This window comes from Cryptotermes secundus, unplaced genomic scaffold (assembly GCF_002891405.2).
Source record: "Cryptotermes secundus unplaced genomic scaffold, Csec_1.0 scaffold1537, whole genome shotgun sequence".
NCBI lineage: Eukaryota > Metazoa > Arthropoda > Insecta > Blattodea > Kalotermitidae > Cryptotermes > Cryptotermes secundus.
In genome coordinates, this window is record NW_019724612.1 from 130,065 (window position 1) to 155,057 (window position 24,993).

Below are 24,993 nucleotides of genomic sequence, written 5' to 3' on the forward strand. Positions count from 1 at the left end.
GACATATGCTGCAATGAGAACATAATATGCTGTGTTCAATTTATCATTTTTATGAAAAGGAGCCAATAGTGTGACTTAGATATAGACCTTTGAGAAGGATATGTTCTGAGAAGAAGGCAGTCTTCTGGGATGTGGCGCCATGTAGATATTGTGTTAACCGACATTTCAGAGGAACGTGTCGCCTCCATCTTCAGGGTAGAAGACAAGAAGAAATCCACGAGTGAACCAGCATGAGCAGGAGCAACAGACTGAGTCCAGTTGAGTAAATCCAGCTGTATAAGAGCAGGAAGAGAAGGGAGAGGAGCTACATGGGGAATGGGAAGAAGGGGGGGGGGAAGGATCTGGGAAGGGGGGCCAGTGGGTAGCAGACCAGAGCATGTATAGAGTATATGTGTCGGGGGAGAGAAGGCAAGGTCAAATGGAGGTCAATAACCCTGAAGCTTGGGGGTTGCGAAGTGAGTTGGGTATGGACCTCTGTGGCCTTGTGGACCTGGTGTCGTGTCCCGGAGGTTTCTTGAGGGAACAGATGAGAGGCTTCCATGACTTGCTAAGACAAAACTCTACCTCTCTGTTCATATTGTGACGATGGAGTTCAATCCCAATGGCCTTCCTAATGATGCGATCCATATATCGGATCTTCGTGGTGAGGATGGAGGTATTCTGAAGCTGAATGCGGTGTCCCAAATTGATGCTGTGTTCAGTCACAGCAGCTTTGTCTGCCCAGAAACACTAATTGGGAACTGACTCCAGTGACAAAGTGAACAAGACATCTAAATAGCACCATGCTCACTATTCTCACTGCTGCATTTAAATGATAGCAAATCATACCTTTTGCTGTGTTTTCTCGTTTTTAGATCTTTCATGTACATCGGTAAATAAAACTGGTCAAAGAAGGACACATGCAAGCATAAGGTTGCCATCTGTTGATGACTAAGAAAGAATACTGGCACACACTAAAAGTGAACTACAAAATGTCTTGGAAATGTTGTACAGCAGTAAGGGCAGGATGGCAAACCGCATCACAGTGACAGTGTTAGTTGACAGTGGGGTAATGGTTTTCTTCAAGTGCAGTTTCTATATTTTGACAGAAATGTTAATGCCATTGATGTTACATGCATGAGTTTGGGAACACATGCCTTAAAAAGAAATTAAATTACCTAGTGAGTTTTGTTGTTGTTTGCATCATAAGTTACTTGAATGTTTGATGTTCACACATTCTTCTTGCTGCTTATGAAGTACATACTACATTCTGTGGAAGCAAATGGTGATGTATTTGCTGTAGTGATATTTGTTTCACATAAGTGATGAAAGTCAGACAGTTTTACTTACATTAATCATTGTTTATTGAAAAATCATGGTATGTATACCACTGCTTTTATAAAGTGGATGGACTTTTCTTCTGCAGGTTCTGTGCTACAGTCAGTTTTGTCATGAATATAACAGAAGTCTGATCCATGTTGAGGTACTGAAATTTATAATAGTTCTTGAACATGTTGTAGGCTACTTGTAATTATTCATACACCATTCTTTTAGTAAGTGCAAGACAGATTGACAGCATTTTGGTATATTCTTATTTAGATGCATTCCATAATTGATTTTGGATATTATCTTTGTTTATTTTGGTGCCATTATCTACAAATGAATTTTGTTAATATGATATTCATATTCTTGGAAAAATCGAGATAAAGATTATGGTTTTGAAACAGAGTGGTCAGCTAAGGCAGTTAGTTTATTCTATCATGCTGTTTCTCTAAGAAGAGTTTTCCTAGCCTCACTGGGTCTTCTATCAGTCTGAAAAATTGCCTCACTGAATTCATAAGCCAGAAGTTTTTTAAGTGCAGGCTATATTTGGTCATTGTGATTAAAGAGTAGGATGACCAGTGCCCTAGACCTGATTTGATCCTTTTATTTTGTTCATGCAAAACAAGGCCATGAGCACCAATCTTAAATTACCTGTGCTCATTACAGCTCACTGTCATTTAGGTGTTTGATATAATCTTATCAAATATTCCAGAGTTGTAGACCTTCCTAAGTACAATATTTTGCTACGTGAAAGCCCTCTGTTAGAGGATTGGGAACAAAAATACAAGCAAGGGTGACATATGTAAATTCATGCTTCTGACAGTCATGCAGCCTGTGGGTGAACAATGTGGCAAATGCCTACCATAGTAGTTAAAGGTAAAGTTGTTCCTGTACTTAACTAATTAAGCACTATGCCATGAAGTCATATGGGGGAGTGGAAGTATAAATCCACATTTTCTTGACCTCAGCACTAGCTGGAGGTGAGTGGATAGGAGGTTGAGTGAATGCCAGAGCTGGTCTGGACAACATGGAGAAGAGAAAATTCTTGACCCTACAGGGACTCAAACTCTGACCCCTTGATTGTCCAGCCCATAGATAATCACTGTACTGACTGCACTATCCCAGCTCCTGCCTGCCATGGTAGAATGTTTTAAAATAGAGATAAAATCGTATGAAGCCTCCTTAATTGAAATTGGACTACAAAAAAACAATTTCATACGCTTAGTGAACCTAAAGCACTTCATCATCTGAATAATCCTTTGTTTATAAATCAGACTTTGTTTTATGAAACTTGAATATCTAATCTTTTGCAAGAAATAAGTCATATAATTTGAAAAGTGTTATGAAAACTGCTGCTCTGAATAAGTATTAAATATAAACGTTGGAACCTGTAACAACTGTATTTCTTTTTTACAAACATGTTATTGGCATTAGTCTTAAAGACAGCTTTTTATATGTTAATTCAGGATGCTATGTAACATGATCGAGCAGATAAGATAACATTGAGCCTTAGTGATTGGGTATTTGTATATGCAGGAAACAAATAGTAAGTTTATTTCTGTTGGCAATTATGCACTGGTACACACTGCATAGGTATTGCAAATACATGATCCATATAGAAGGTACATGGAATTGAAAATGAAAGATGTTACTATGAAGTGACAGAAATTATATGTAGAATCTACAGGGTTCTGCTGATGGTGAGTGACACACAGAATTACTGGGGTTTTGGACTTCTCCATTGTCCAGAATTTTAGGTAATAGAGGACATGTTTTGGAAACTGAATCTGTTTCCATCTTCAGGTGAAAAGGAGCTCTTTCTAAGGGGCCCATCTGAATAGGTGTCTTTGTCACCTGAAGACAGAAACAGATCTAGTTTCCAAAATGTCATGTCCTCTATTACCTAAAATTCCAGACGATGGAAAAAGTCCAAACCCCCAGTCATTCTGAAAAATTGTATGGTATATACAGTAGAATATCATTCCAACAAACTTGTGAATCGTCAAAATAATTTTGTTATGCCAGAGTTTCTTATATTGAAACAGTAATAATAAATTGTTTCATAATAATGCCAAAATTAATTTGCATTGCTACAAGTGTTCTTTAGTTGCCACAAAATTGATAACTTTTTCTATTAATGTGAGTAAACAAATGAATGCATCTTGCTGAAATGTTTACTTTTGTATTAGGACATTTTTTGCTTATGATGAACAGCATTTTTTTTGTAGACAATAAGATGAGCTGATTAAGACAGCTGAAGAATATCACAGACATTTATGACAATTGTCCATAACACTATACTTGAGCACATATTACAGTGGAATCTCCATTTATTTAATGTCTGTTGGTTTAAGATTTTCTCTCATTTAACATTCAGTTTCAGTCATCCCAAGTCAGTAATATGTTAAATTTCCTCTGCTTAAAGTTTCCCTCAGTTTAGTGTTCAAACCAACTACTTCCAAAGGAAACCTTAAATGGGAGTTTCAAGGTACCTTTCTTGTATGTATTTGTGCATCTGTATGTATACACACTCCTGTAGATAAACAGATTTTAATTAATTTTGTAATATAATTCTAAATTGAATAACACAGACTATATGTTTTATAAAGACCTATGTAGAAATTTTGAGTGAATATATAATATTCAAACAATGCTTCAGGCAGAGTTTGGTAACCCTGTTACATTGGAATATTGGTATGTTGCAGGGTTTTACTTTTTTAAGATTTATTTAGGGCTTGGAAATAACATCTATGAAACAAGTCTATGGCAAGTGTGGTATCATGTCCAGACTACGCACTGTAAGAAAAGCTATAAGTTGAAAAACCTTCAGAGCGGGAAAGAGTTTTGGTTGCAATGTTAGTACAGGGTGTATTATTCCTCTACTTGCAAAGAAGTCATTGGAGACTCTCAGTTAAATTGCAAGAGCACAGTATTTCTTTCTTATGGGTATCAAAACATGCTAAAATGAAAGAAATAAAACTTGCTGTTTAATAAGGTAATGGATGGATAACTGAGATTTTACTATTGTAACAATAGAAGTGAGTTTTAATCAGAGAAGCACAAATGGTGTTAGTCCTTTGTGTTTGTTATATTGTTGTCAGTGTCAGGAATGGCTGATGAAAGATTGTGACATGTAAATGTTTTTAACCGCAATGTATTGAATTCAGACGAGTTTATGATTTTAGATTGTATAGAAAAAATTTGTGTAATGTGGTATGTAATTGTAAATTTAAGAGTATATAATTATACTGATATTTCTCGTATTGTACTTTGCATTCATTATTTATCATAAATTATTTGTGATGTATATAAATTATATTTTGTTATTTGTGATTAGCATTATCCTGATTTTAACACTCTGGAGAAATGCCATAAAAATTATGTTTAGCCACTTAAGATGGCAGTAATGTCTGTCTTTGTAATTTGGACTATCCTAATAGTTTTCAGTTTAGTCAGGTGTGCAGTTCTTTGTCTTCCAGCACATGAAGATTTACATGTGAAGCTTTTGTGACTGTTTGTAATTGTGATACTGTTTTGCTCAAAAAAGTTTCAATCTACAATAGGGCCTTTTGAGTTTCTAAAATATAGTGTATTTAACACATGAAATTTAGCATTGTTGTGTTAAATCCCAACCATCTTTCATAAATTGAGATTGTGGTCTTCTGGGTTAGGAAACTTTCTTGTCTTGTAAGTGGTTACCAGTGTTTTGTAGGAACTTAATGCCCCCATCTTCAGAGTGGAGATATTGGTAATCATCTACAAGATTACCTAGTATCACAACCTCAAAAAACAAAATATAAATTCTCACCACTATAAAAACCTCAACTCTTACATATTCCATTAATGCCTAAATTTACATTTTTTGGAAAAGGAAGAAAATGCCTAAACAGGTCCTTCCTCACTGTCATCATTTGTTACTTTGGTAACAAAACTGCCACCAACCCCTGGTGTAATATGTGCAGTTTATTGCTGCCCACACAGTGGTAAAGGAAAGGAAACTTAAACTCTGCCTGTCTGCTGGGGTAGGAAGGCTGGATCATGGGAGTTGCACAATCTACTGAATCTTTCTGGATTACCATCACCAAATAAGGCAACACTTTCTTGTCTACAGTATTTATAATGTAAGCACAAGCAATATCGTGTTTTGCCAAACACTGCTTACTCAGTGTTTCTACTCACCATTAACACAGTTGACATAGCTATCTGAGTAATTAGACCACTCCATAGCTCAAGTGGTTAGTCGCTGGCTTCCCACCGCGGCAGCCTGGGTTCGATCCCGGGTCTGGTTAAATGGGATTTGTGGTGGACAAAGTGGTGCTGGGGCAGGTTTTCTCCGAGTACTTCAGTTCCCCTGCCAATCTTCATTCCACCAAATTCTCCATCATCATAATGACCCGGGGCAGACTACAGTAGGCCAATCAGTGGCCGCTATGCCTAGTGGACCCAGTAGGACTCCACCCCCAACTAAGCAAATTAAAAAAAAAAATCTGTGTAATTCATGATAGCTAAGCCAACAGTGTTTATGACTAATCAGGCTTTGAGTGTACTGACTGGCCACTGGGAAGCTGATGTTTGGCAACCAGTAGCTAGAACCCATGCTTAGCTTCTTCTTGAGCTTATATTACTGTTACCTTTACATTTCTGAATGTCTCTCTCCAAAATCACCTGTGTGTATGGGTGACTGTCCTGGAGTTGACATTCTTACCCCCTAATAAAGAATAATTTTGCAAAACGAGAATTTTACCACAGTGTTGATGCAGTTACTTGCCTGTATAGCTATAAATCTCTGAAATATTCTGCAGTCCTCTTTAACTACATTACCACACCTTACCAAACATGTCATACTTAGGTTGATTCAAAGCCCAAAAATTTGTTGCAATTTTGCACTGCATTCCTAATTTGTAGTCTTCACCAAATATGGTTAGGGAAACATGGATGAGGTGGGTGGGACATATATCACATGTAACATGAAGAATACATACAAGGATTTGGTTGTAAAACCTGAAAGAAAGAGACCACTTTGAAGACATAGACATAAATCTCAGAGAAATAGGGTCGAATGGAATTTAACTGGATTCATCTGGATGAAGTATAAGACAATTGGTAAACTCTTGTGAACATGGGGATGAACAATAGGTTCCATAGAACACATGAGATTTTTTGAGTGACTGTTAGCTTCTCAATGAAGGCTCTGAGTTATCTGTTTAATTTAAGGTCAAGGGAATGGAACATTAAAATTTTCAGCCCACTCTTTCAAAAGAGAGAGGGAGACACTATTTCCTCCACACACAATAACAACAACTGGACCCATTGTCAAATGTGGAAGAACCCCCTCAGTTTGTAGTTTCTCCAGTACACCACAGTATACAGCTGATAATGTAGCTCCACACCCAGGTTCCACTAGTATATGTTCATCATCTGTAAACAGTTAAGCCACATTCAATGTAATATGAAAGATTCTCATACATGTCACTAATTTTTGCTGTGTATAGATCATTGCAAAAATCCTGTCTAAATGCAAGGCTGTGTGTAACATTCCTTAAGATGTTAATTTTTACAGTTAGGGGTTATCCAACTACGAAGGTGAAGGACCAGTCATCAGCTGTCCACAGTTGCTTTTTCAGTCCATCTTGTATCACTCAACAGGCTTAAATTCCATCTCAGTGCACTGCTGAATTATGACGAACAATCACTCCTCTCTGATCTTGAGCAGTTTCTCAGACAACATGCAGCATGTATCCAACCCACTTCAGATGCTTCATAACACTACAAGCAGCCACACCTTAGCCATGACTCAAAAACTAACCTCACAGACTAGCAACCAGGGTTTGGACACATCACTCAGGACTACCCACATATTACCTTCGAACTAACAGATTCAGCACAGTTTTGAAACAGCCACATATCCAAATGTATAAACCTTGTAAGATAACCAACAACAATGTACAAATACCATACATCCACGTCTGTCACCTGGCCACATCAACTCCTCCAGGCAACAAGAAATTCATGATTAAAACACACAGAAACACATGCACACACCCATCTAACCACACACAACACTGACCCCCATTATGCCAGTATTATACATATAACCACACATAACCTTGTCCTGAATTTTAAAGGATTTTAACTTTTTAATACCTAAATATAGCACATATCTCAATGTGAAAAATGGATCCATTTTATTTAAATTCATTTTAACATTAACTCACAATTCAATGACTCCATAAATATTTATTTATTTCAAAACACCTGATGATGATCTATTAACACCAAAACATGTATTGGTATACAGTATAACCACAATAAAGTAATCCTGACATTACTGTGTTTTATTTTGTTAAGTTGTATAGATAGCCCCTGTATACTGCAGTTTCGCAGTGTTAATGATCCAAATGATTGTGAGCTGAAATGTATGTAATGCAAGTGAAGAATCAAATTTGTTAAACTTTCTTTACAAATATAAAACTTCTGGAAGCTGTATAACTGTGTGATTCAAAAGCTTTCTGCTTCTCTAGCTGTGGAGTGACAGTACACTGGATACTTTTATATAGAGAGTGTCCATCTGTAAGCTGATTCTAGAAAATATGGGAGCCTAGACAGCCTGTTGCAAGGATAGCTTTACCTTTATACTTGTGCAATTTAAGAATAAATTCTTATTGCTTAATGTTTTATGTAGGAAGGAAGGTGTTTAACATGGACCTACAATTAAGCAACAGCCGTGAACTTCATAGTTTGTACTTGTCAAGGATATTTATGTAAGCAAGATGTGTCTATGCATATGAGACAAGAAGTGCATATGGACCCCCAGACTAAGATGTAAATTGGAGTATAACATTCAAATAGGTGTGAAAATAAATGTTAAGATGGTAATGAAATTCCAGGTTTTATAACAATGAAGATTTTCTTGAATTATTGAACTTATAAGGTGTACCCTAGATGTTAGTACAGAAAGACAACATGCAACAAACCTGCAAACTTTATACAGCTCCTGACAGCCTGTGCATCTGTAACAACTTCAGAGATGATGTTGAAGTGTGGAAGTATTTCTAGAAGATGAGGTGCCACAGTGCGTGCACCCAAACATTTGGCAATACTGAATGAAACAGAAAATAACACAGCAGATAACCATATAAGTATGATGTCTTTCTATCGTTTTTTATATGTTGTTTAGCACCAAACGCTTCTGTGTTTTTGGCATGATTAGAAACTAATGCAGATGCAGCTTTTGATAATTCAGAATACGAATGTATTGTGGTTGGTGTGCTGAAATGATGAAAGTTCCTGCAGGATCTAGAAAAAGGAAACCCTCTGAATATGAGTCTCAATACAGCCAGGTTTACTGGACATTAAAGTATTTTTATTTGATTTATAATCCCACCCACATGACCTCTTTTGGTTCACTGCAGTAGAGTTTTCAAAATCTGACTTAATGGACTGAGGTAAAGTGGCTATCAAGATAGACAGCACAACATGATTCTGCTTGATTATGACTACACTTTGTTGTAATTATAGTATGTCCTATATATGACAGTCATTTAGTCTTCGCGCTGTTATTGATGAATGGAACTAGAATAGCGTAGTCAGTATAGTGACTGGCTACTGGCTGGATGACTGCGCTTTCAGAGTTTTCAGTCCCTTTAAGGTCAAGAATTTTCACTTCTCCACGTCGTCCAGACTGGCTCTGTGGTCCACCCAACTTCCTATCCAATGGGTACTGTGGGCTCTTTCCCTGGGGGTAAAGCAACCGGGGCGTGAAGCTGACCAGTCACCTCCAACTAGTGCTTAGGTCAAGAAAATGTGGGTCTATACATCCACTCCCCCACACGCCTTCATGGCATAGTGCTTAATTATTTAAGCACAGGGACAACTTTACCTTTTACTATTATTGATGAAAAATATTGTCAGTAGTGTAGTGCCATGTTGTTGGTATCATGATAAATGTTTTACTCAGAATTACTGGGTTTTTGGACTTTGTCCGTCATCCGGTATTCTAGAAGCTAGAAAAAACATTTCGGAAACTGGATCTGTTTCCATCCTCAGGTGAGGAGGGAGGTAAAATACCTACTTTGTTTGGTCCCCTAGAAAGAGCTAACCTCAATCACTGGATAAATCCAGTAATTCTGAATGTTATAAACTTTTGTCAGAACCCTTTAGAATCTATAAATGTTTTAGCCTGTAGCCTGCAGTTCATAAAATTCAAGTGAAAGCATTTTAATGTAGGGATATTTATTCATGAGGAAATCTAGCACTGAAAAGGTTAATGAATATTAATAATGAAGTGGATATGAGAGAGATATTACCTTGTAATTTTTTCAAGTGCCACTATTTTCTTGGCTTTGACAGAGAGGTTGAAACAGTGAGCACCAAATGTTTCCATTGCAACCACAGGCACATCTTGCCAACCTAAACAGATATAAATAAAATGGAAAAATAAAGCCATATTTCAGTAATATCATCAGAAATCTCACCAAATGGTCTAAATAATACTACATTTTTTACCGTAGATCCAGTTCTCTGTCTACAGAAGAGTTAGTACCGGTTATGTATGGTTGCCAGATTTTATACTGGCATGTCGGACTGGTACCTCTTCATGTACAAATTTTATTTCATTATATTTGCTTTATTCTACTTTCATCTTTTAAGCCATAAAATGTATATGACCCAGGTTTCAAATTAAGAGGATATGAGTAAATAACATCCACTTTTTTTATCCAAAGATAATACAATCTTTCATGAAACAAGATGTTCTGGGGAAATTTTATGATACCTGTCTTCCTTTGAGAGCTTCAGTCTACATGGTGACACTAGCAGCTACTCTAAATTAATAATTATACAATTTAATAAACATTTGTATACATAATTTCTACTAAGAGAGATTCTGATTTGTTTAAATTTGCCTCCTGTAACTCCAAGGTTTCACATCTTTGCTATTTTGAATTTAATAGTGAGTTGTGAGTCAGCAGTTGCAGTTTGTGGTTGGCTGTGAGCATGGAAGCAGAGGAATCTCTGCTGTTAGAAGCCATTACCAAACAAGATCCATGAAAACAGAACAAACTGAAAATATGCAGTGTGTGTTATAGTGCTTCATAGAGCCATAAGCATTCAAATAATTCAATAACCAGCCCAAACCCTATGTCTAGTCACTAACATGGGACTATATTTACAGTTGGTGTTAATTTAAAATTGAATTGCCCTAGCTCCAGTCTATCATTAGTTTGTCATCAAACAAACAAAAATTGGCTGGGGCATGAAGCTGACCATTCATCTCCACCTAGCTCCTAAGTGAGGAATGACAGAACTATTATCTCCACTCCCCCATATATCTTTATATCTTTGTTGCATAATGATTAATTAAGCAGAGGGGCACCTTTACCTCATCTTACCTACATTAAATGCCACTATCATCTCTCTTACCTCACATATTCACATGGTCCCATCTAAGCCTAGGTCTCCCAAGTGGTCTATTTTCTTCTGGATTTCCAACTACAGTGTTGGATATGTTTCTCATATCTAATATCCCATCCATTTCTCCCCTTGATGTGACTGTCCTAAATTTATCTGGCGAAGAGTACAGATTATGAAGGTCCTCATTATGCAGTTTTCTCCAACATTCTTTTACTTCCTCTTAGATCAAAAATATTCTCCTAAGCATTCTGTTTCCATTTACTCCTTCCTTTGAGAGGCCAAGTTTTACACCCATATTCACACACTTTGAAATATCAGTACTTTTCTGCATTTTCAGAAAATTTAAGGTTAAACTGCATTAACTACAAGGGAAAGTCAGTAAATAGGTCACAAATGGAAGTAAAACAGATATAATGGATGTAATAGGTTTTCTATATGTACTGTATCACTAGGTAGCAGTACAGTCCAGCTTCATGACAATCCAGGTAGCAGAAACACATGTGCATGTTCAGAGGTTGGTTTGAGTGGTCAAAATGGTGACTGTGCTTGGGGAGTTTACTACAGAATAGCACCCTTCTGTTGTGGGTTTTTGATGGGCAAAAGGACTTTATGTAAAGATTGTTCATTAAGAAATGTTTCCCATTTATGGAGGGAAGTGTTTGTCACATAAAGTGGTTTACAACTGGGTCGAGATATTCTCAGATGGTTGCTCAAAAGTCACAGATGATGCCCATCCAGGTCACCCTGTTGAGATTGCAAAAGCATCCAGTGGAAGAGCTGATTCAAGCTGAAATGAGGATAATGATAGACAGTATAGCAACTGCACTAGGGTGTTCCCATGGTTTATAATACAGTGTTTTGCAGGACTGTTTGAAGTTTTAGAAAGTGTGTGTATAGGCTGTGAGAACTGAAAGATTGAGAAAAAATGAACCAAATGGGTCTGTCTGTGCAACTTCTCTTATGGTACAAGAAGGCAGATGAAGGAGAAGGTATACTTAATATGATTGTTACTGGCGAAGAATGATGGGTGCATCACTACCAACCCAAATCAAAGTATGATTCAATGCAATGAAAACATTTCAATTCACCTTCAACCAGAAAGTTTAAGGTTGCGCCATCAGCTGGGAAGGTTATGCTTATTGTGTTTTGGTTTTCTTGGGGAGTACTGTTAGCCCATTTTCAGAGGCATGGTGAAAATGTAAATTCTGCATCACACTGTGAAGTTCTGTTGAAGTTTCAGGATGCAATTCGCAGAAAACATCCAGGCCAACTGGCAAGAGGGGTACTGCATCATGACAATGCCAGGCCCTACACAGCCCAAGCAACCAGGAGAGAATTCAGGTACTACTTGTACAGTGGGAACTTCTTGAACATTCACCTTACAGCCCATACTTGGTCCCCACTGACTTCCATCTGTATGATCTGCTAAAAACACTTTGTTGGCAAATGTTTCGCTGATGATGAAGAGGTTGAAACGGAGGTGCAGAAGTGGCTGAGACAACAGTCAAAAGACTTGTATGCTGCAGGTTTCAACGCACTGATAAAGTGATGGGACAAGTGTATCAATGTTGGTGGAGGATATGTTGGCAAATAAATGTTTCTTCCAGCTTCGAATATCACATGTTTTACGTTTTATATCTATTTGTTACTTATTTACTGACCCTCCGTTGTATCTTTCATCTGCTATTTTGTATGTTTTAAAAATTCTGTGGGAAGAACAGAAATTGGACATACCATATCTGAAAAGGAGATGTATATTTGGATCTAGGTCAGATAAGTGAAATGCAGCACAAAGAATATTCCAAAATTAAGATCTTAATGATCATATGGAAGGCTAACTTCCAATAGGAGATAATATTGAAACAAATCTTAGGGAAATGGGTTGCAGTGATCCAGATTATGGTAGTGCTGAAGAGCAGTATTTTCTGTCATGTGATGCAGTGTAGACCAGTAAAATGTTACATTCCAAAAGATAGTGCCCTTCATAGTCTCTACTGCAAGAACCCCAAATCCAACATATGCTGATGTTAATTCTGCTGTTGGGCCTTTGCACCATGTAGATGTGGTCAGTGTTGTCAGTATCTCAGAAATATATGCCGCCTCCATCTTTAGGATTGAAGTGAATAAGATGAGTGAATGTTCATGTATATATAAGTGTAGGTCCACCATACCCACAGGGATATTTTTGAGAGTATTTACCTGTCCACTGTCCATATTGGCATGGACCAGGTATGAGCCCCCGCCCTTCCTTGGATCACTACCTATGCAGATCTATGAACACACACATATCCTGTGTGAACCCCGTGAACACTGAAGCTGGAGGCAGAATATATCTCTCTGAAATGTCAGCAACACTCCTCCCATTCATAGAGTGCAAAGACTCAAAAGCAGAATTACCATCAACAATGGGCAGCCATGAAAACTTCAAATCAGTAAACTGATTTATGTTAACATAGGATTTATATTCATTGTAGTGATGACACACCTATTTTATTAATTAACAAATGTCTATTTTATGATGACTAGGAAGAAAAGGAAGTGAAGGAGAGAAAGTTTTGTACAACTTACCTAGCCTCTCAAGGCCCTTCAGAACACCCAGCAATAATCCTCCACCCCCAACAGAAAGAACAATAGTGCTTGGCTTACTGGGAAGCTGGACTTTAAGTTCATCCATCATAGTAGAATTACCAGCCCTATAATAGTTGGAACACCATCATTTGTTTTTATTATTTATACTGACAGATATGAATCAGCCGTCTATAGCTTCTCTTGAATTTATAATCTTTGCAGTCCAATGGAACCACGTACATTTGGCTGTCACAGTACTACTGAATGCGTCAAGCTTTGAAGCAGAACTAATATCTTTCAAGGTTAATGGATTATATTCTGAGTTTCCATAAATCATAATTTTTAATTTTTAAGACTGGTATGTATTTTAACACCACTGCTATTTAGCATCAAATAAAATGGGAGGTGGTTATGTACAGCAACTGAAAGGAAATGGAGAGGAAGGGACTGTGACTTATTTCCAGTTTCCATTCTGATATTTGAAAGGATAAACTGAAAAATTTCAATTTGGATGATTGTTGCCTTACTTGGGACTCTTAACTGGATACTACCCAACACAAGCAGACATATTGCCATTTCTGCTAACCTAGTCAGGACTTTTGAGATCCCATGTGTAAGTGTGTACTGTTGGTATTCTTTAACTGAACAGCAGTGGATTTAGTGCAGTCCACAGACTAAGGCAATTGTAGGGTATTAAAACGTCTATGTACAACACTGTCCATCAATAATGCAACAAACTGTTCCTTTTTCTTCCATTTATACTGTAACACAACAAATTTTGAACTTACGAGTAGATGGTCATCTTCAGGTGTCTTATTATATTAACGCTGCTACACTGCATTAATATGCGCTAAATTCGCATACTGTAGTCCACTTAATATAATAGAATAAAATCCATTAAAATTGTCATTACGTTTGTGAAATTCTATTCCACCTCACAAGGGATATCATCCATTTGTTTAGACCTATGTGTTTCTTTCCATGTGTTTTATTGCAGCAGCTTGTTTTTATGTTCATTAGCCCGTTGTTCTCTTATGTCTGCAATCTGCAATATGCCCCTTTGCATGTGCGTTGTTCCCTCTACCAGCATGTGGTGTTGTCTTAAAGTATAAGCAGAAGAAAAAGGAACCATCTGTTGCATTAGTGACAGACTGTGTTATACATGGAAGTTTTAATATGGCTTGCAACAGGATGCTTAAATACAGAATTGTAGGGTATGTATAAGTATAACATCACCCTCCCACCCTTCTACAATGATGTTGCAACTACCTCCCTGCTATTTCTTGCCATACTTCTCTTAATGTGAAACCCAGAGGCCAGGTCTAAAGACTCTTCTCATATATCATATATGTTTGGGCACATTTTGAGGATATTAAGGATGAACTTTTTTCAACACTGAAAACTAAATAATGACAGTAGATTTTAAATTATAAATTCCATTGTAAATGAACTGAACCAGTCTGAAAAGATCAAAACAGCTGATAAATTGAACACTATCAGTACATACATAATTTGCTTTGATGACTGATAGCACCTTTCTTCTAACAGTCTGCAAAACAACAGTCTATCAGAGAACACTGTGTTTTCTTGTTCCACATAGGTAATTCTTCAGTCATTTCAAGAGCAATTGAATGGCTTCCATGTATACCAGAATTAGTGCCATTTCTTTGCCCTCAAATTTGTCTGTTTCAGTTATCTGACCTTGCTGGCCAGTAATTTGTAACCAGGGATTCTACAAGCAACTTAAATCAATGTTCATTATTCTGTTTCAATTCAGCCACAGAAATTGTTTCCTCACTGAAATCACATCCACAGATACTTTTTCCATTATTTGCTTGTGGTAATGAGTGTTACCATATGCATGTTCATGTTATTTTGCATTTGAAATTCAACGAAGGAGGACAGTTTAGGTTGTCATTCTCAGCCACATAATATCTGAAGAAGTCCTGTTTAACATCACCTCTTTATTAGGTCTTTTTCCTATTTTAGGAAACCGTTGTTGCTTTGATGTCACTGTAAAATTTAAAATGTGTCAGTGACATAGCACTTACATACAGTTTTACTGAATCTGTTGCAGTGTTCTGTGAAGCAGCTATTAGGATCAGTGATGAAGGGCATCAGCAAGTTTGGAATAACCAATAAGTTTCATATACAGTGAATGATCTTGTCATAACAATAATAAAAGAAGTATCCTGAAGAGGTGCAGTAAATAATAGGAAGGCAAGGGTCTACAGCATATACAGCTAAATATTCAGGTCTCTAAAGTAGTTCATTAAGCATATAAAAGTACAGTAATTTGTAGAAAATTGATAGTTTACTGTAGATTCTTGAACAAGAAACGTTCCCTACCAAATTTCTGCATGGTTATATGGGCTTAGAAAGCCAATTCCTGGATTCTCAGCTTCTTTAATGGCAATTTCTTCTGCCATGCTATAGCTAGACCCCACAATCTGTCAGAAGAAATAAAAGAAACAGTGTAAATCCACATTCAGTGAGCTAGTCATAATTATAAGACATAAAAAATACAAATTACTAATTGATGTTTATTCCCTTTATTTTTTTTGTTGTACACCATATGATTATGGGCAATGTTGCAGAAGCTTCAGAAGTACATGTTTCAACCCTGAAGGTGGAGGAAGCATGTACCTTTGAAATTTCAGGAACATCGCCCACAGCTGCACAGTGTTACAATCAATGAACAGAAGTAACATCAACAAAAAACAAAGAATGTCTCTGTTTCTGTGGGCCTGTCTGTAGAAATATCAGAGACTCATATGGGAAGTGTGTGCTTCCTTGTGTAAGAACAAGATTATGAATGACAAATGTTTAATTTAAATGACTAATTTACTACAGAAGATAATCAATTGAATGCCTGGAGATGGAATCGCTAAGCTTGCCTAAGCTGAAGAAAGAAAAGAAGATCTGACTGAATAAGTCCAGAAAGAACAATAATTGTGGCAGGAAGCAAATTTGAAAGGAAACAATGACATCCTTCAATCTTTCAGCCATATTATGATTTAACTGACACTACTGGCCGTGCCATAGCTCAAGCGGTTAGTCGCTGGTTTGTCACCACGGTGGCTCGGGTTCGATCCCATGTCTGGTCAAGAGGGATTTGTGGTGGACAAAGGGGTGCTGGGGCGGGTTTTCTCCAAGTACTTCAGTTTCCCCTACCAATCTTCATTCCACCAAATTCTCCATCATCATAATCACCCAGGGCAGGCTACAATATGCCAATCAGTGGCCGCCGTGCTGAGTGGTCCTACTAGGACTCCACCCCCACTAAGTGAATTAAAAACAAAATAACTGGAACTATCTATGCGTCAGTCAGCATTGCAGTAGATATTTGTAGAAGGAAAATATCTATTTTTGATGGCATATATAACAAAATTGTGGTTTACATTTATACACACAGATAACCAAAATTTTTATGAGTGAGCCAGTGAAGGGGTTATCCATGGAAACTGTAGCTAGAGATAGGAATTATTTATTGCGAAATTTCCACTCATGTGATGCATTTGAGATCATTTGGAAAAATCTTCTGCTGTGTATTTTCAATAAGAGAAGATGAGCATCTGGTGGTAATGTCAAAATTATATCTATTACTGAAAATTTACAATGTATCATAATTTATTTTGTATCCTGTGGCTAAATCACTCAACCACAGACTGTTATAAATGGTCACATTGTGCCTAAAGAAAACGTACACCTCTTGTTTAATTACTGAAATACATTTAGATGATGATCATTATTTTGCTCTGCCAGTTAAAAAAGAGAGCAGACAGCAACTCTGCTTAGTTAATATTGTTATTCCATCAGATTTAGTATCTTTGTAAGCGGCCTCTGTAGTCTAGAGGTAACGTTCCCACCTCATGACTTGTGCTACACGGGTTCAAACCCGGCGGAGGTCATGGAATTTTTAAGGGCGGAAAAATTCAGGGAACAAGTCCTCCGGGAGGGACTTTAAGCCGTGGGTCCCGTGTCGTAGCTTTACGGCACGTAAAAGAACCTCATATCTCCAAAGGAGGTCACTGAGCCAAATTCAAGAACATTTCCCGCACAACAGTAGTCTCTAACGACTCTGATAAGATGGGGGAAGCATTATAGATGCCGCCAAGCCAGTAGAGGCCGAACTCGCTAGCTCGGTCGGGACTGCTCGTACGCACCAATATTGGTAGGGTATAGAGACTGGCAGAATATCATAGAGGGAAGCACATTGGACCAATACTGGTCTAAGTGCATGGTGAAACCCACCTTCTCCGATAACTAACTAACTAGTATCTTTGTATAAAAGCAACCATCATTCCAGAACTTTTCACTTTATTAAGATTAGATGCCTTTAATGAAGTTTGTTTTCAAAAATTTTCCATCAAAATTTCAACGGGCATGTTATAAAATTTGATAAAATTGTTAAAGTGATTCAAAACTAAAATATTAAAGGCACACATCAATACACCATTTATTACTGTGTTTGTGTTTATGTTCTAGGTGAAGCTGGTTACTACAGGATCTGTAATGAAACAGAATTCTAGCACATAATGCTTAAAATTTTAGTAAGCAATTGTAGAAAACTTATGCTGTTTGGAAATATTACTAAATATACAAAAATAACTTAAGGAATGTAGAAGAGGTGAGGGTAGACTAATGCGTAATGATCTGGTGACTGATAAAACTTGCATTACATTTCAAGCCAGAAGAATACAGATCTTTACCTTGACTTGTGCTCCATTGTCTTTGATGAGTTTTATGCATGCTGGTTCTGTTGACTGTGGTACATACACAGTACAGGGAATATCAATAATCCGAGAGGCGTAGGCTGCTGCCACACCAGCATTGCCACCAGATGCTGACACCAACTGCTGACACCCTCTTTCCTTCAACTGACATATATCAAACAATTTAAGTTTGAATTTATTGTCTATTTATGACCCAGTATGTAGGTATCTAAAAAGGTGAAGGTGTGCCCTATGCATAAATTCAATTGCAGATTGAGGTGCAGAGCTAAGATATGATCAATGAATTAATTAATTAATACAGTCAGTTTTATCACCTTTCTTGTAAGTTGGTACGATAATAGAATTCCTCTACTGATCAGGCAATTATTCCCTATTCCAAATAGAATTAATGAGTTCATGGATATCAGATGGTAATATTTCACCTCTTGCTTCAATTAGTTCTGCCAGAATTGCATCACTTACCTGGTGATTTATAGCTTTTCAACTTTTCAATAAATTTCAACTCCAAAAGGACTAGGATCAGGTACTAACAGCTTTACGTATTTCTATCTGCCTAACATCACCGCCCTTATGTACATTCAATAACAGAGAAGTATTTCTTCACCTATTCAAAATATTGTGGGTATCTGCAAGCAGATCACCATTCTCATCTTCCACTAATATTAAATCTAATTTGATAATCCCTCTTAAATTCGTTTATTCCTCCATACAGTTCTCTGATATTCTTGTTCTTACTGTTCCTTGCAAAAAAAAAATAAGGTAAAGCTGTCCCTGTACCAGGCCATGAAGGCCCATAAGGTTTTGAGATGTCGAGGCTCCCACATTTTCTCTAGACAGTCAGCTCACAGATGATTGTCAGCCTTATGTCCTGGCCACTGTTTACCCCCCAGGAAAATTCCTGGTGTTAATTTCTGTTATAGGCTAAGTCAACCCCAGGGCCATTGTGTGGCTGGAAGGATTAGGTAAATTGAAAAATCCACCTCATTGCGACTCAAACCCCGTGATCTTTCGGCTTGCAGCATAATGCCTCAACCAACTACACTACTGTGTGCCCCACTGTTCCTTGCAAGCCAATTAATACTTTTTGTATTATTTATTTTAACTGCAAATGGAGTTTTACCTGGTAGCAATGGTACTACAATACTACACACCACACTCAAACAAAACACAGCACACAAAACTACAAAATAATAAAGGACACTTTCAGATATTCCCAGTTTTTTTTCCTGAAATTCCTGCTGGCTTCATGTCTTATATTGTTGAGATTATTTCCATTTATATCCCTTGGATCCTGTAACCACTGCAATTTGGCTTGTTTTCTTTGACCTAACAATTTTGAGCAACCTTCATTGAACCATGATTTATGCTTCTTCACTTCATAATAATCTAGAATCTCTTTGATTACAATTTTAATATTCTCTCTGTTGGTTTTCCAAGCTCTACTAATATCCACCTCAGCATCTAAGTTTTCCAAAGCTGTGAACCTCTTNTACACTACTGTGTGCCCCACTGTTCCTTGCAAGCCAATTAATACTTTTTGTATTATTTATTTTAACTGCAAATGGAGTTTTACCTGGTAGCAATGGTACTACAATACTACACACCACACTCAAACAAAACACAGCACACAAAACTACAAAATAATAAAGGACACTTTCAGATATTCCCAGTTTTTTTTCCTGAAATTCCTGCTGGCTTCATGTCTTATATTGTTGAGATTATTTCCATTTATATCCCTTGGATCCTGTAACCACTGCAATTTGGCTTGTTTTCTTTGACCTAACAATTTTGAGCAACCTTCATTGAACCATGATTTATGCTTCTTCACTTCATAATAATCTAGAATCTCTTTGATTACAATTTTAATATTCTCTCTGTTGGTTTTCCAAGCTCTACTAATATCCACCTCAGCATCTAAGTTTTCCAAAGCTGTGAACCTCTTTGAGATTTCAACATGATACTGCTCTTCACCTTATACCTCTATTAATTTCTGGAGATTGGACCTCTCCATATGAAGTGTATGCAATGTTTGTTTACTCACTGTCAGCCTCTCCCTAAATTTGTCATTACCAGCTAGTGGTCAATATCATAGTCTGTTATCCTGACCGAACATCAAGTACACTTGAATACNAGTTTTACCTGGTAGCAATGGTACTACAATATTACACAACACACAAATAACACACCACACTCATACAAAACACAGCACACAAAACTACAAAATAATAAAGGACACTTTCAGATATTCCCAGTTTTTATTCCTGAAATTCCTGCTGGCTTCATTATCCTATATTGTTGAGATTATTTCCATTTATTTCCCTTGGATCCTGTAACCACTGCAATTTGGCTTGTTTTCTTTGACCTAACAATTCTGAGCAACCTTCATTGAACCATGATTTATGCTTCTTCACTTCATAATAATCTAGAATCTCTTTGATTACAATTTTAATATTCTCTCTGTTGGTTTTCCAAGCTCTACTAATATCCACCTCAGCATCTAAGTTTTCCAAAGCTGTGAACCTCTTTGAGATTTCAACATGATACTGCTCTTCACCTTATACCTCTATTAATTTCTGGAGATTGGACCTCTCCATATGAAGTGTATGCAATGTTTGTTTACTCACTGTCAGCCTCTCCCTAAATTTGTCATTACCAGCTACTGGTCAATATCATAGTCTGTTATCCTGACCGAACATCAACTACACTTGAATACCATCTCCTGTCTTATCAACATATGGTCAGTTTGATTGTGAGTATTTCTGTCAGGAGATGTCCAAGTATATTTACAAATGTTACAATGTAGGAACACTGTACTTGTGACAACAGGATTTTTGGATGTGGCAAGATTTACTAATCCAACTCCATTACCATTACTAATTTCATATAAACTCTCATTCCCAATTGTTGGTTTGAAAATGTCTTACGTACTTTCTTTGGCATTGAAATCTCCTAATATTTTGTATGGTATTTAGGGAATTTATCGAATACACGTTCTAGTTCCTCATATAAGCTGTCCTTCATATTATCAATTTTATCCTCTCCTGAGACACAAACGTTCAGAACAATAATATCANATTTACTCACTGTCGGCCTCTCCCTAAATTTGTCGTTACTAGCTAGTGGTCAGTATCATAGTCTGTTATCCTGACCGAACATCAAGTACACTTGAATACCATCTCCTGTCTATCAACATATGGTCAGTTTGATTGTGAGTATTTCTGTCAGGAGATGTCCAAGTATATTTACAAATGTTACAATGTAGGAACACTGTACTTGTGACAACAGGATTTTTGGATGTGGCAAGATTTACTAATCCAACTCCATTACCATTACTAATTTCATACAAACTCTCCTTCCCAATTGTTGGTTTGAAAATGTCTTACGTACTTTCTTTGGCATTGAAATCTCCTAATATTTTGTATGGTATTTAGGGAATTTATCGAATACACGTTCTAGTTCCTCATATAAGCTGTCCTTCATATTATCAATTTTATCCTCTCCTGAGACACAAACGTTCAGAACAATAATATCACACCAGCAACCTCTTAGTATTATGTCTAGCATCATATCATTAACAAACTCTACCCGCTTAACTGCTGATATGTTTTTCTTAATTTGTTAAATACTGAAGAAAAATGAGCCATTATGTCATCCATTCAAAGACTTCAAGAAAGCCTACGTTTCTTTTAAGAGGGAAGTATTATATGATATTCTCATAGAGTTTGGGGGAACCATGACACTAGTTAGGCTGATTAAAATGTGTTTAATTGAAACCAATAGTAAGGTCCATATAGGTAAATATTTGTTTGATACATTTCCTATTCAGAATGGTCTAAAACAAAGAAATGCTTGATCACAATTGCTTTCCAACTTTGCTCTATATTATGTCATTAGGAAGGTCCAAGGAAAGCAGGTGGGACTGAAATTAAATGGGACACACTGGCTGCTCATTTTAGCCAATAATGTCAATCATTGGGAGGTAACATAGATACCACAAAGCAAAACATTCACTGTAACTGATGCTAGTAAGGAAATTGGTCTAGAAGTAAACAGAGTGAAAACTAAGTATATGTTTGGCACCAGAATGGAGGACAAAATCATGACATGATGATAGCTAATCAATCCTTTGAAAACGTGGCACAGTTCAGATAGTTGGGAATGAGAGTAACAAATCAGAATTTGGTTCAGGAGAAAATGAAGAGGAGATTCGGCTGAGGTAATTCAGTCCTGAACCTTCTGTCTTCATGTCTGCTGTCTAAAAATTTAAAAATTAGAAAAAAAAGAACCTATCATTTTTCCTGTGGTTTTGTATGGATTTGAATCTTGATCTTTGACATTAAGGGAGGAACACAGACTGACTGTGTTTGAGAACAGGGTGCTGAGGAGAATATTTGAACCACAGAGAGATGAAGTGATAGAAGGTTGGAGGAAACTGCATACTGAGGATCTTTCTAACTTATGCTCTTTGCCAAGTATAATTATAATGATAATGTCAAGGGCATATAGGATGCGTGGGGAGAAGGAGAATGAATATAGGATTGTAGTGTTAAAGCTAAAAGGAAAGAGACCACTAAGGAGACCTAGACATAGGTGGGAGGATGGTATTCAGATGAGTCTTGGAGAGGTGGGACAGGGTGGTGTGGACTTTATCTGGTTCAGAATAGGGACCAATGACAGGCTCTTGTAAACATAGTAATGAATCTTCGGGTTCCATAAGACGTTTGGAAATTTTTGAGTGGCTCAGCAACTGGCAGCTTCTAGAGAAGGGCTCAGATCCATGTAGTTAGTTAGTTAGTTAGTGTCATAATTTAATATCCAAAGAAAGTTTGTACTGTACATAAATTACTGAACATTCCCAAACTGAAATCTTATTAAAGGCCATTAATCTCCAATAAAATTACAAAGGAGTGAATATAAATCTGGGCCAATGTATAGTTGGGTATTGGAACAGGAACCGCAGACGCACGCGTGCGCTCACACACACACACACACACGCGCACACACGCACACACACACACACACACTATTGTGGCCTATAGACCTGTTGCTAAGCAGTTACTCTGTAAACAGCGACTCTTTCTGGGCAACGGCGTTCTCACTGTTGGCAGCAGATTCTTAATTATGCAACAATTGGATGCAACAGTAGAAGAGCTGTGTTTTCTACATGGTCCATGCAGGAAAGTTATAAACAGGACTAGGTTTAGAGATTAGTTCAGTTGTGGGACAGTCATCAGCAGGTAAGAACATAAGGACATAAGCAGAGGAGACTGTTAAGATCTGTTACCAGCAAACAATTAATGAAAATATAGAAGAATATGTGTGCTGCAGTTACAGTGATTTTTAGATTGTGTAAACCAGTGAGACTATTATAATTACTTGTAGTTACAATTTGTGTAAGTGGCCAATTAATTGAGTCACCATTCCAATAAATTCAATAATCAATCCAAACCCTGCACAGAGTCACAAAAACATGACACTATTATTCTACAATTTATGGATTCTTTTTCTATTTGCTTCACATCTAATATTTTTCTTACCTTTCTTGCCAGTCTTCCAACACCTCGAATCTTATAGGAACCAGAAGGCTGGCAATTTTCCAATTTTATGTACAATTCCGTGGCACCTGGTATGAATTCTGACAATGCTTTGCTGTATTTTAGTGGTGTCACAAAATGCAGAGGTTCATTTTCTTCATAGTCATGAGAATTCATGTTCAGTTAACTACTTAACTTTCAGTGGCAACTAAATCATCAGAATTAACTTTCTTGTGATAACTAGAGACGCTACACTAGTTTGTTGATTACTGCTCTCTCACTGACTGACTGGTCATATTATTCTGTTAGATGCTTCATAAATTTAATTTCAAGGATACAGATAAAATCTTCACCTCTACCAAACAATGATTCAGCTACAAGTTATGTAATCATTACTATTATTAGCATGAATTTATGTAACAGTATCAAATAACTGGAATTAATACCATGAATGATACAGCTGAGAGAAATAGAACTTCAGTACAGTTTTAAAAATGTAATAAATCAAAGAAATTAAATATTTAATTCAGGATATGTTTCTTCCCATTCAGTTGCAAATCTTTTGTCTTGGATTTTAATGTAAACAGGGTGAGTCCAGTAATGGCCTTTTGTTGTGACCTTTGGGTGCTAGTCACTAACCTCAATTTACTGTACTGACATTAAGAAATTCATTAATGTTCCACCTAAATAAAATCTTTGAATCATAATATAGAACTGTTCTAGACAGTATTAAAAGAGCGTTTCATATCTACTCCTACTGTGTACAAGAATATATCTTAACCAAACATTCTTGATTACAACTTCACGTAAGCAGTATAATAATGGGGTGATTCATTCATATAATTATTTTAGTGTAATTCTGTACTATAAGAAGTGTCCGTAAATATGTAGATGTCTCTTATAACTTTGTATTCATATTTATATTAGAAACAAATAGGTAGCCAGGATAGCATAGTGGGTATAGTGACTGGCTACAGGCTGGACAACCGAGGGGTCGAAGTTCAAGTCCTGGTGGGGGTTAGAATTTTCACTTCTCCACATCATCCAGATGGGCTCTTGGGTCCACCCAACCTCCTATCCAATGGGCACTGGAGGCTCTTTTTCCTGCAGCAAAGTGGTGGTGCATGAAGCTGACCACTCATCTCCATCTAGTGCCAAGGTCAGGAATGTGGGGATATACCTCCATTCCCACATATATCTTCACGGCGTGGTGCTTAATTAATTAAGTAAAGAGACAATTTTTTACCTTACGACAGACAACTAACTGGCTATAGTAGCCTGACAGAGGAGCTGCTTTCTTGGTGAAAGCAGACTAGCTTTCTAACTTATCCAGAATGAGAGAGAAATTTAGATCACAACAGCAAAATGCTTTAAGAGAAGGACAGTTAACAACTGACTATATTTTTACTATTCAGCAACTAACAGATTATAACTTGGAAGCC

At 37.0% G+C, this 24,993-nt stretch overlaps 1 protein-coding gene across 1 annotated transcript; it reads right to left on the bottom strand.

Annotated features, from left to right (window-relative positions):
* Positions 1–6,492: 6,492 nt before the first annotated feature.
* LOC111862567 (L-serine dehydratase/L-threonine deaminase) lies at positions 6,493–23,841 on the bottom strand. Its single transcript, XM_023848063.2, has 7 exons — positions 23,555–23,841; positions 17,994–18,161; positions 15,631–15,731; positions 13,282–13,406; positions 9,609–9,711; positions 8,277–8,401; positions 6,493–6,720 (listed from the first exon to the last, which is right to left on the bottom strand). Exons 1-7 carry the CDS (start codon positions 23,726–23,728, stop codon positions 6,518–6,520), a joined length of 999 nt encoding a protein of 332 aa, XP_023703831.1. The 5' UTR covers positions 23,729–23,841; the 3' UTR covers positions 6,493–6,517.
* Between the last annotated feature and the right edge of the window lie 1,152 nt (positions 23,842–24,993).

Coding starts and splice junctions, on each gene's coding strand:
- LOC111862567 (XM_023848063.2), bottom strand. CDS start 23,728: ATGAATTCTCATGACTATGAAGAAAATGAACCTCTGCATTTTGTGACA. Junction 13,407..15,630: donor TATAACCATGCAGAAATTTG/GTAGGGAACGTT, acceptor CAACTATTATAG/GGCTGGTAATTCTACTATGA. Junction 6,721..8,276: donor GAGCTGTATAAAGTTTGCAG/GTTTGTTGCATG, acceptor AACTGTTTACAG/ATGATGAACATATACTAGTG.